Genomic DNA, 12,950 nt, shown 5'->3' with positions numbered 1-12,950 from the left:
TAAATGACTTTCATCAGAAAGCTATTTAAAAAAAACTTTATTAGGATTGGAGAAAGCTCAGCTGTCAACAGCACTTCCTGCTCTTGTAGAGGACCTAAGCTCAGTTCCAGCAGCGGTGTTGGGCAGCTCACAACCTTCTGCAACTCCAGTTCTGGGGATCCAATGCTTCTGTGGTTACACACACACACACACACACACACACACACACACACACACACACACACACACACACACACGCATACACACACACACACACACACACACACACACACACACACACACGCACGAGTTTGTGCATACACAAATGAAAAAAAAACCTTCCAAAGACATCTGTGTACAAAGGGCTCAATCCTACTGTGCTGTAGACCTAGCAGGTCAGCAGATCCTCACGGATCTGAAAGCTCAGGGCTCTCAGCATTGACTTTACAGCCAGTCTTAAGAGGGACGACTGGGTATAGTAGAGTTTGACTTAATAGGCTGTTTGGTCAGCAGATGCAGACCAATAGGACAATAAATAAGAGAGCTCAGCATGATTAAAAATGCCGAGAGTAAAAAACCAAACTCCTCACCTCTAATTATCTCCCAATGAAAAAAAAAATTAATTCAAATGGCTTAGAAACTGTGCTTTGAAAAAGTTCACTTTATGTAAATTGACAAAGCATTTTAAGAGCAAAGGCAGTATATGTAATGTATAATTACATGAAAAATTAGTTTTAGTTTTGCAGAAAAGATAGAAACAAAAATTGAGGAAGAAAATGTTTATGTATGAGAAAGCACAGATTATGACAATTTCAGAACAAAAGTATGACGAATAAGTCTTGTTAGATAGAATACACTGCACCATGAAGACTTTCCCTCAGTCCACCCTCCCCTTCTCCTGAATAAGAGCTCCTGTGTAAGCATGTGACCTCTAAGGACAGACACACGAGTTACCTGGGCAGTATTCGATCAGGGAGTTTGTGTGCTGGGATGGCCACAGGTAACTTCTGCATCTGTCTTGCATAATCGAAAAGCCCTGGTAAGTTGTGGGAATAAAGCTGAGAGGCTTTGCCTGTGAAGAGATGAGCACCACATGAGAGCAGTCACAGGCAACAAGGTTCGCTAGGGCGCATGGAAGCCAGACTTACCGGATACGGACAGTAAGCAGTTGTTCATTACGTACAACCACGTACACCTGCGGGGGAACAGCTACAGAAACACAGAAAGGTACAGTTACACAAAGAAGCACACAGGAACTCAGTAAGCTGCATGTCAAGAGGCCAGTTCACAACTACATCAGAAGAAGCCCATTCCAACACGGTCTGAGTTTGATTATAAGCACAATAACTCGTCACCATGTAAGGAGGAACCACATAACTCCAAAGATAATCAAAACATTTTCAATAACATCCACTCCTTTATTTTGGCCCTGGGGTTAAATGATTAAGTCTTTCCTATGCACTCCTGAAATGTACTTATCAAGTACATGCGCATATATGATGTAGGACAAAAAGGAATGTGGTATAGAAGAACAAGGGACACTGACAACTAGGTCCGCACAGGAGAAAGGCTGAGAGGGGGCCATGATGAAGACTTGCAAACTGCAAATGCTGAGGCATGTGAAGGCACGTGGGAGTTGAGAGGAAACATAGGAACCCATCTGTCCATGCAGTGTGGAACAGCTCAGGAAGCCTGATGTTTAAGTACTGGGGCAAAGGGAAGCAAATCAATGTACTTTAAGGACAGAAAATAGCAGCTCGGATGGAGACAGTCACAATAAGCACCAGTGCTCGGCATGGTGGCCCCAGGGCTGCCAGCAGCAGCAGCAGCAGCACCCAGGCCTGTGTTAGAAATGCCAGTTTCCAGGCCTCACTCACACCCAGCAGAGCAGTACTGAATGTAGGCCAAACATTGCACAGTTGGCAGCTCTGAGAGCCGCCAGGGCACACTAGCTTGTTTGAGGGCTTGTTCTGCTAATTCCTATGGGTCTTTCCAAAATGGACTGGGATGAGGGTAGGGAATAGGAAGAATGGAGAGGTGATGAAACAGGTGAGACTCTAAGGAGACTACTTTATTAACACAGCAAGTCATAACGAAATGCAGTAATAGAAGGGAGAAACAAAGTAAAAGTCCTCATCAATAAACTCAAATAAAATAAAGCAGAAAACTCGCAGTCCCCTTATCTGGTACGCGCACTCATGAACCACTAACAGTCATGGGCCCTGAACCGTGTCTTAGATTCAGATTTCAACACATATCTGCTTCTTTCTGCTTTCCATTAAAAAGCTGTAACCAAAGTGGGGTGGCAGCAGCAGGAGGCTGGCTACTTCACCAGTGCCGACCTGGGTAATCTAATGCGAGCACAAACAGTAGTTTGTTGGTGTGGTACATGGACTGTGTTTTGTGCCAGCACAGAAGCCTTTCATGTGTTCAGCACAGGGCTGGCTTGCACTTAAGGTTAGTTTTAGGCAAGTGTTGGATTTTATTTTAGAGTTGCTTATTAACCACTTTAAAAAATACTAAAAGTTTTTTAGATCATCCATGCTTCCTTTAGTAAGTTAGGTTCTGGGTAACATATTCAGTTATAGAAGAACGCACCAGTTATGAAGGACACATTCAATGTTTTGCCTAGATCTGCACTTTCTTGAGTACTATGTGACTTCAGTTAACTTACTTTTGTATTTTTTTGTTGTTTTCTTCTTACTTTGTTTTTAATAAGATATGGAATTTTAGTATTGGACTCTTCTCTGGAAGATGGAGTGTGGGTGTGTGGAGTGACTCTGGTTAGGAGCACTGGCTTCTCTTGAGGAGGACCTGGGCTTGATTCTTATCCTACATGGCAGCTCAGAACTGTGTGTAACTCCAGTTCAGGGGCTCCGACACCCTTTCCTAGCCTCTGTGGGTACTAGGCACCCACAGTGCACAGATACACACACAGGAAAGACACCCATGCTCATAAAAGTTTTGAAAAATTAAAAAGTTGAGGGGAGTTGAGGGTATAACTCCGTGGTCAACCCCTGCCTAGGATGTGCAAAGCCTTGGGAGTTTGGTCACGTTCCCTCTTAAGAAAAGTGTAAGTAGCTTGTGCCCCTCAGAGACACTGAGGAGAGGACAGCGTGTGTAAGCACTGTGTGTGGCCCAGCATCCTTTTTTGGCAACACTGAGGTTTGAACCCAAGGCCCTGAACGTGCTGTGCAAGAGCTCTGCCAGTGAAGGCGCCTGACTTCACATTAACTTACACAGGCCTTCGATATTAATATCAACATCACTATCACCAGTTCTGCACAGTGTTTAGTGCTCCTGGTCAAAGTGCTTCCATCTCTGTATCTGTTTCTTTTTCAATACATTTGCTGTATTACAGTTGACGTATGTGTGTGTGCGTGTGCGTGTGGGTGTGGGAGGTGCATGTATATGGTACACATCCCATGGATGCCCGAGGACACCTTTGTGAAGTGAGTCCTCTCCTTTCACCTCTATGTGGGTTCAATCTGTGGACTGAACATGGATGGAAAGTGGCATGGCAACAATCCTTTTGTTTAAATTATTTAGAAATTATACGTGCATGAGAATCTGCCTGCATGGAGGTTTGCATGTCACTTGCAAGCCTGGTGCCTGGCGAGGCCAGAAGAAGGCTCTGTTTTCCATGGAACTGGAGTTACAGATGATTGTGAGCCACCGTTAGTGTGCTTGAACCAATCCCAGGCCCTCAGCGACATCAGCAAGTGATCTTAACCCAAGCCGCACCTTAAAAAAATATTTTATTAATTAACATGTTAGGTTTTTGAGCATCATGTATCTATGTCAATATGGGTGTATGTACATGTATATGTGTGGGCATTCACCTGTGTGCACAGAAGCCAGAAGAGATCCCTTGGGGCTGGAGTCACAGGTATTTGCCTGATGTCTGGCTTGTTAATGTGGGCATGTGCAGATCTGGACGCCAGTGTTTACAACTGTGTAGCAAGTGCTCCTAACCACTGAGCCATCTCTCCAGCTCTCCATCTGAACTTAACATATCTTCACCCTTTAACTACAGTCTCATCATCTCCCACTATTCCACAAACAGAGATTTCTAAAACACAGTTCTGACCTTTAGCTGGGTATAGAAAGCTCTGGGGTTTGGCAATCTATTGTTATTATTCTAGATTCCAAACTGTCCAATCACTGCTCCCCAGATGCCACACAATTCCAAACTGTCCAATCACTGCTCCCCAGAAACCACACAATTCCAAACTGTCCAATCACTGCTCCCCAGAAATCACAAAATTCCAAACTGTCCAATCACTGCTCCCCAGAAATCACACAATTCCAAACTGTCCAATCACTGCTCCTCAGATGCCACACAATTCCAAACTGTCCAATCACTGCTCCCCAGATGCCACACAATTCCAAACTGTCCAATCACTGCTCCCCAGAAATCACACAATTCCAAACTGTCCAATCACTGCTCCTCAGATGCCACACAATTCCAAACTGTCCAATCACTGCTCCCCAGAAATTACACAATTCCAAACTGTCCAATCACTGCTCCCCTTGCCAAAGCAGAGCTGTGACACTTCTGTAGAGGAGCTTTCACTTTGAGAGGTGCAACATTTGCCTCTGTGGCCTACCCTTTAGAGAGCTACCCAAGTAGTGCTGTAAGTCTGTCTTTCACTAATAGTGTAAGCTTCCCAAGGGTAGGAACGGAGACTGTGGCCTTGTTCAATATGTAGCATATGGATGCTCTGTGAATGTTTTACAAATAAAAGAAGTGTCAATCATAGCTGAAACTTATTTCTAATGTCTACTTAAATAACAAGAGAGAAATACCTGTTCCATTGATGTTTCATGAAGTTCATTGAGATTAAGGGTATAAATGCCCTCTTCAGCGCCAAATATCAAGTACTGGTCTGAAATAACAGAGGCTTCATTAATTGACTTCAGTAGACAAGATACTTTAAAGGTTTACACCAACTAAGATTCAATAAATCTGTGTTACCCCTGAAAGATTGTGATTTTTAAAGGTTTACTACACAGTGGAATTAGATTCTCGTAACTAAGTCACACACAAATGTTATTCTCAGAACAGTGAGGAGGCATTGCCTGGGAGGCTAGAGGACCCGGCTGCTAGACTCACTCACAGAGGGCGTGGCTGACTGCCAGAGTCTGCAGCGGCTTTTTCTAAAGTCCCCTAAAGAGAAGATCATGCACAAGTAACACCACACGAAAACTAAGAACTAACTCAAATTAGAAATTATTTTTACCTATGTGGTGATTTGAATTAGAATGGCCTCCATAGGCTCATATATTTGAATGCGTAGTCACCATGGAGAAGGACGGTTTGAAAAGATTAGAAGGATTAGGAGGTGTGGCCTTGTGTGTCCCTGGGGAGGTGAACTTGAGGTTTCAGAAGCCCATGCTAGGTGGCTCTCCCCTGGCCTAGGTGGCTCTCCCCTGGCCTGGGTGGCTCTCCCCTGGCCTGGGATCAGGATGCAGTTCTCAGCTACTGCTCCACTGCCTGTGCTGACAAGCTCCTCACCATGGAAACCTCTAAGCCTCTGAAACTGTAAGCAAGCCTCCAATCAGTGCTTTCCGGAGCTGAGGACCGAACCCAGGGCCTTGCACTTGCTAGGCAAGTGCTCTACCACTGAGCTAAATCCCCAACCCTTTCTTTTTCTTTTTCTGGAAGTGCTTTCTTTTAGAAGAGTTCACGGCAATAGAATGGTGACTGAGTCTACTATCTTTTTGGCCATTACGGTAAGCACTAACACAAAAGCACAGGATCTGGGACTTGAAAGGCAGAGAAAACAAACTAAATGAAATAGGTGCTGAGGATAGAGCTCACGGGAGAGGCCCTGGGTTTGATCCAGCACCACACAAATTAGACATGGTGGCATAGGCGTGTAATCACAGCACTTGGGAGGTCCACAGCACAAAGTGGACCAGAAGTTCATGATCATAACTGTGTAGATAGGAGATTTGAGCCAGCCTGTGCTAAAGACTTGGTCTAAAACCAACCCAAACTAGGACCTGATCATTGTTCAAGTCCCAGCACCCACATGGCAGCTCACAGCTGTCTGTAACTCCAGTTCCAAGGGATCCAACATCCTCACACAGACATACATACAAGCAAAACCACCAATGCACATACAAATAAATAAAAAATTAAGACCTGGGTATCTGTGAAGTTACATCTTCTAGATGATAGGAGAAATGTAGCCAGCAGCCTATCTGATGGCTCTTAAGACATAAAAAGGAATTCACCCTGACCTTTAGCTGAGCTGAAGTATGCTAGGCACAACTTAGAACACGAGAACTGCTAACCTGTGCAGGACTGGTTTGGGCTGGTTTAGGGTGGCTAGGGTTGGTGCTGGTGTAAGACCTGCAGTCAGACAGCAGCGGGTTTAAACCAAAGCGCTCCACCATCAGCCACTTGTGGACAGTGAATCCCAGTGTCAAAACAAAGTACAGAGTTTAGACTTTTAGGAACATCTACATGAGTCTTCTTATGCATATCCATGTAAGAATACATACATATTATCTTCTTGTGCACATCCATGACTCATGGGTGTTCACACAGCTAAAGAGAGCTGCTGTGAGGCGGGTGTGCAGATAGGAGGCCTGATCCTGTGACGTCAGGCAATTCCTATGAGCTAACTGCAGCCTCAAGCTACAAGGAGAGTACAGATAAATATATTTACCTTAAATTTACAGAAAACGGCAAGACTCTTAGAGAAAGACTCCCAGAAAATAAGTAAAATGAACTGGGGCTGGAGAGATGGCTCAGCAATTAAGAGCTCCATTTCCTTCAATAAAATACTGTCGCTGCCCTTCCAGAGGGCCTAGAACACTTACAGTAGCTCACATCTGTCCAGGGCGTCCAAAACCCTCACACAGAATAATAAGCAAAACACCAATGAACATTAAAGAAAAGAAAAGAAGCAGGAGGAACTGTGGTGATACCTCTCGTGTCTGGATTTATCCAAGATGTGGCACAGTGGATTTTCAAGGGACATCCATTAAAAACCTTTGAAAAACATGCTCCCATCTGAAAAAATAAGGACTCATCAACATAATAGTGACAGACAACGGTCCCTGACATAACATATAAGGCGTAACTATATGGGAGAGCAGAGGGTACACTAAAGTTAGGATCACTTCAAATTTATAGAGATAAATGTGTCAAGCCAGTCATCCATCTAGCTTTTCTCGGGACACTCACTGTACGGTCACATGCAAAGTTTCCTGGTAAAACAACAATTTTGCTGGAGAAAAAAAAAATCTGATATTTATTTCCTGTGTCATTTTACAATAAATAAGTCAGTCTCAATAATCAATTCTGTGTCATAAATATCTTGCCAGTAAGAGTACGAACCCTTTATCAAAACAACATAATGCTCTTAGGTAAGAAGAAAATAATAATCCTCACAAAGGAAATGTTCTTGTTTGGTTTTATGATAAAAATGCCATCTTTGAGGTCAGGCTTGCCTATAATTCTAGCAGTCGGGAGTAGAGGCAGGCAGCAGACCTTCGTTATTTTGTTAGTTGAGGCCAGCCTGGTCTACAGAGGGAGTTCTAGCACTTCAGAGAGAGACCCTGTCTCAAAAACAAACCACCACCACCAACAAAACAATCCCCCCAAACAAAGCCAGTGATAACAAACTAAAAACCAAACCAAACAACCACACAAACCCCACCCCCGCCACCAAAGAAAACCTCAACAACGATGACAACAACAAATCATTGAATTTTGCATTGTAAACTGAAAGCATGCAGGGGTGATTTAAAAGCTACACATATTTCAAACGTAAAACACACACTCTAAGCAGAGCAATCTGCGGACAGGAAGAGGGCGCGGCAAGCAAAGGCCCTTGCCTCCAAGCCAACCTGAGTTTATCCTTAGGTCCCACATGGTGGGTGAAGACTCATTCCAAAAAGTGGTCCTGTGACTACCACAAATGTGCTGTGACAGAAGCACATATATACTTTCACATATATGTGAAAGTAAACAGACAGACACACACACACAGAGACACACATGCACAAATATATACACAGCAATGCACATGCATACACATACTCGGAGAATATACATGCATGTGTACACATAAAAACATACGTGTGCATGCACCCACACAGACATGTCCATATACACATGTATGTGCACACACAAACACACATGCATGGGCTCACATGCGCAAACATACAGAGAAACACATGCACACACATACACAGAGAACACACATGCATGTATGTGCACACATGCGCACACATAAACACACATGCACACAGAGACATGTGGACACACAGACAGACAGACAGACAGACAGACAGACACGTAAAGTTTTTTTTTTAATATGAGGAAAGGTTCAGTGTGACTGTGACAGTGCCTGCTAGCATGTCGGTGGTAGGGGATGGGTGGGGGAGCAGGCAGACACAATCCAAGATATATACTGAAACAATTCTCACTATGTTTAGTTTGAAAAATCAGTTATTCGATACTGAGTACTTACATGCACTTTAGGTGTCGGGGGAAGGCCATTACTAATTGGCTTCTAGAAAAGGAATACAGTGTTATAATTTTTTTGCTGATACTTGGCAAGAAAATACTATATTTCAAACATTTCTTTGAATAAAATACACAAGCAGAATATTGCCACAAAATAAAAGAGCTATTTTTAATTTTTCCATGTTCTTCCCAGAGCTACTTACTGCTCTCCCAAAACAGTTTAGTGCCATCCTTTCTCTAGGGGACTGTATAGTTCCTATAGCGAAGACACCGTTACGATGTAAACAAACACTATCACTACAATCAGTCCAGACTAAAATATCCGTACAGTAGTTATGGAGTACACACGGCTCTGGTGTCAGCCCGTCCAAGAGTGAGAAGAACGGAATGTGAGTGTGTGGACACCGATACTTACTGGCACGTCCTTCTTCTCTTTTCTGGAGAGGTTCGTGCCTCTCTGCTCACTCTGCTGCTGATGCACCGACCCGTCCCGTTCACCATTGAGCTGGAAGGAGCTCACCCCATTGCCTTCAGTAAAACATGTTGTAAGATATTGTGAGAGGACAAGTTTTAATGAAAAAGTTCAATAATTAAAAATTGTTAAACAGGAAAGAGGTTCATTCTGAATTTGAGATCTCTCATTAAGAACATTCATCCGTGAAGTATGTGTATGTTCTTCTAGTTAAACCTATTTTGGGCATATTGGGTAAATTTAAATTCAGCTCTTATCTGATTTAACATTTATTTCATTAAAAAGAGAAAAATAGTAAATTCATAATTACGTTTAAAGAATGGACAACTCATATTACAAACAGTTATCAAGAAATGGTAACAGCTCTTTAAAGTTTCTCTGGACATCAGAGGAAAGTTATTAAATGGTACCTTCTAGTATTAATTTATAGACAATATCTATAAATACCAATCATTTTTCTAAAAGTGATGAACTAAAATTAAGGAGTAAAAACCCCAGCTTTATAGTTGCTAAAATGAAAGTAGCCTGCACTACATGTTGTTTGTTCAAAGCTTGACCTCCTTAGACACCGTAGGCAGTGGGGGGATCGAGCGCACAGCAGTCTCCAAAAGAGGGAGCCTAACGGGGTAGACTGTGGGGAGGGCTCAGTCATTCCATGCACTCGCTGCTCTTTCCAAGGACCCAGGCCCACATCTCAGTACAACTGCCTAACTCCAGGACCACATCTGACGCCCTCTTCTGGCCTCTACTGGCATCAGGCATGCAGGTGAAACACACACACACACACACACACACACACACACACACACACACACACACACACACACACACACACACACACACCCAGGGGTAACTGTCCCAGGCTGAGGCACAAGGGGCACTGTCAGAGAAAGCAGGAAGTAGAAAGCATGTTTAACAGCCATGCTCTTGAGATCTTCTCCCACAAAGGGTTTCAGGCATCTCTTGAACAGTACCCTTCGCTTCTTGTAGAACAGACCTTGTGAGAGATGGATCTGTCCTCCACCCTCACCTAAAACAGCAGGCTTCTGCGGGGGTAACCTGGGGGGTGGTGGTCTAGGAGGAACGTGGGATGGCTTTGCTGGGCTCCCTGATGAGGGACATCTCTTGATTGTTCCTTGATTACTGTCCTCAGAAGAATGTGTATCCTGTGGTATGAAGATGGATTTAGGCTAAAATAACACAGAAAAGGCAATCAGTGATTATATAAGGTGACTTATCTGAAGTAAATATTAGTGTGTATCAGCGATGTTCAAACTGTGTTCACCAAAGGAGAGCCAAGGGTGTTTAACATTCAGGATATCCTAAACGTGTACACTAACATGTTGAGTTTTGCAACCGTGGAAGGGGTATGAATTGGTTGCTATTCCCTTCTATTAGTGTCTTGGAGCCCTTCCCAAGCAAAAGCGTCCTTGTCTTCTGAGTACATCCACCTTCTCTTTTAAGTCTGAAGCTAATCACTGAGTGTCAGGTCAATCTACACTGTCCCTTACGTAACGGGCATGTTTTTGTTAAAGCGTGGTCCTTCAGGTTAGGGAGAGTGGAAGGAAGCGCCTAGAATGCTCACATCGGTGCACACTAGCACAGTAAGACAGGATCCTGGGAAACTTCTGTGAGGCAGGAGAAACACCTCCCATAGCTAAAGGTCTGCAGAATGTATACATTCTTCCAAGTGTGCCCTTAAGGTGCCAACAATCGTCACAAGCAAGTGCAGTCCCTGTCATCTGTGAGAGCTGAGATCCTTCTCAGTAATACAGTACATACAAAACAGAAGCCAAGGCTGCACGGCTCTGACTCAAGCCACAACACGACTCATAACTGAAACTTGTTACGAATACCAACCATACTGCTACCACACCCCTCGTTTCTCCTCAGAGTCTGCAGATGCTGTCTCCACGCATCCGGCATGTTGGGATTACATGTTGGGATTACGACCTTGTTAGCAGAACGCTTGCCTCACATGCGGAAGGCCCAGGCTCATCCCCCAGTGCAGCCGAGGAAAGGAGGGGGTTTGTCATTACGTTGTTTTCCAAAGCTGCTCTCTTATTTTTGTATTTTTCATTTACAATTCTTTTCTGAAAATTAAATGGCTGTGATGGTAGTTTAATCTTTGTCCACTCTCAGCAATCAATAGTAAATTTATAGATTTTCAAGGAAAAAAATCTTATGAAAATGTAAGATTTCTAGCTAGGTGGAAAAACACCAACCTCGAGATTATTTCACAGAATAAATATTTAAGATGTGCTACTTAAATTAGTACTAAGTCAGCATTTTCAAAAAGGCAAAAACGAAATTATGTTTTTAGGTAATAATGTCAACTCTTCATTTTTCCTTGTGGATGGGAAATAAAAGCCAGCTATGGTAGCCAAGGCAGCGCTGGTGGTAGAGCTCTCAGAGCTCGCGGGCAGTGGGCGGGCCTACCTTTGGTGGCAGAGGAGGTGGGACTTTTGCTTTCAAGGTTGAACTAAAAACACAGAAAAAATAAAGTCAGAACTCCGCATTTGACAAATGAATAATTAAACACAATTATTTTTCAAAGACATAGAAGAAAAACCTTCAGAGACAAATACTGCTTTCTGGGTTCATGAGGTTTTTTTTTTCCAAATTATTTTTGTAAAATGTCCAAATTCTCTTGAATGAACCATTTAGAAGTGGGTAGATGTGCGTCTTCTTGGTTTCCAATGCTGTAACGGATCCAAACGGGAAGATGGCCACAACTCTTTTATTTCCCTCAGAAGGTAAATAGGGGGATAGGGAGCCATTGTGCTGGGATGGTTAGAATATAAACACTGCACACTGTCTTTCTTGGTCTCTTCCACTGCAAGGACAGAGTTCTGACAAAACCAACATAAGATACAAAGGGCTCATTCCTGCTCCAGTTCAAGGCGCCTCCTGTCACAGCAGGGAAGTCAGGTAGCATGGTGAACTTGAAACCTCTCCTCAACCAGAGCTCAGCAGTGCTCAGTTCAGCTCACTTCTGTCTCCACTACAGTCCAGGGTCCTCCCACCCACAGTGACAGGGCCTTCTCACACTACTTATCCAATAAGATAACAGACCACAGGCATACCCAGAGGCTGTCGGACACTCCACTCTGGATCTGTCAGGGTGATAATTGATACTAACCTTTCAATTTTGCTACCAATAGACATGGCACTATAATAAAACTACACACACACACACACACACACACACACACACACACACACACGTATATATAGTCTATGAAGTGACAGGCAATCTCAATAAAGCCAAGATTCACTATAATTCAGAATCCATTTCAGAAACAAGGCTTTAAAAGATGATCAAGCACAACATTTTTCCCAAGCCCACAGAGACAAAGCGACCCAGGGTCACAGGAAGTCTGTGTGCCCGTCAGTCTGGTGCTCCAGACTGGTGCAGTTGTCTACTGTTAAGCTGCCTTATCTTTCTTTACCAACCCAAACCAATTCACATAAAGACCCTTATCCTTTTCAATGAACCTCTGTAAACGTGTTCTCTCTTTAAAAATTGTAATATCCAAAGCATTTATTTTCTTTGAAACACATCAGATGAGATTTAATTAGGCTTTCTAGTGACGGCAGTCAATGCTGACTGACAAGGTTCTATGTGGACCTTTCCCCAGTGGCCTTTGCCGAGCTCTTAATCCTTAGCTGGTGTTCAGGTCTGGGGAGGTTGCAGGCTCTGGGACATGGTGCCTGGGTGATGGAGGTTGCTAAAAGCAGGCTAACTGGATCTTCTTTCCAGTTCCATCTCTGCTTCCTGGTTAGCACTACCCGAGAGTTCAGAGCTGCAAGCCCCTGCTGCCACGGACGAAGCTGCTTGAACCAACATTCGGCCCCCTACCACTACCAACCATATTCTCTGAAACTATGTGTTGTAAAAACTGCAACAACTATGGGCTGCGGCAGACCTCTTTCTTTTTTTCTTTTTCTTTTTTTTTTTTTCTGGAGCTGAGGACCGAACCCAGGACCTTGGGCTTGCTAGTCAAGTGC

At 43.6% G+C, this 12,950-nt stretch overlaps 1 protein-coding gene across 1 annotated transcript in view; it reads right to left on the bottom strand.

The window, feature by feature from the left end:
* Nucleotides 1–12,950, bottom strand: part of Map4k3 (mitogen-activated protein kinase kinase kinase kinase 3) — a 169,128-nt gene that overhangs the window by 18,515 nt on the left and 137,663 nt on the right. The window contains 8 exon segments of the mRNA XM_032908817.1: nucleotides 934–1,051; nucleotides 1,128–1,188; nucleotides 4,789–4,868; nucleotides 6,922–7,006; nucleotides 8,472–8,513; nucleotides 8,883–8,995; nucleotides 9,970–10,129; nucleotides 11,379–11,421. Coding sequence (XP_032764708.1) covers nucleotides 934–1,051; nucleotides 1,128–1,188; nucleotides 4,789–4,868; nucleotides 6,922–7,006; nucleotides 8,472–8,513; nucleotides 8,883–8,995; nucleotides 9,970–10,129; nucleotides 11,379–11,421 — 702 coding nt within the window.

The sequence above is a fragment of the Rattus rattus genome, chromosome 7 (assembly GCF_011064425.1).
Source record: "Rattus rattus isolate New Zealand chromosome 7, Rrattus_CSIRO_v1, whole genome shotgun sequence".
NCBI classification, from domain to species: Eukaryota; Metazoa; Chordata; class Mammalia; order Rodentia; family Muridae; genus Rattus; species Rattus rattus.
The sequence above is the reverse complement of the archived record's forward strand: the minus strand, read 5'-3'. Positions and strand labels throughout refer to the sequence as shown.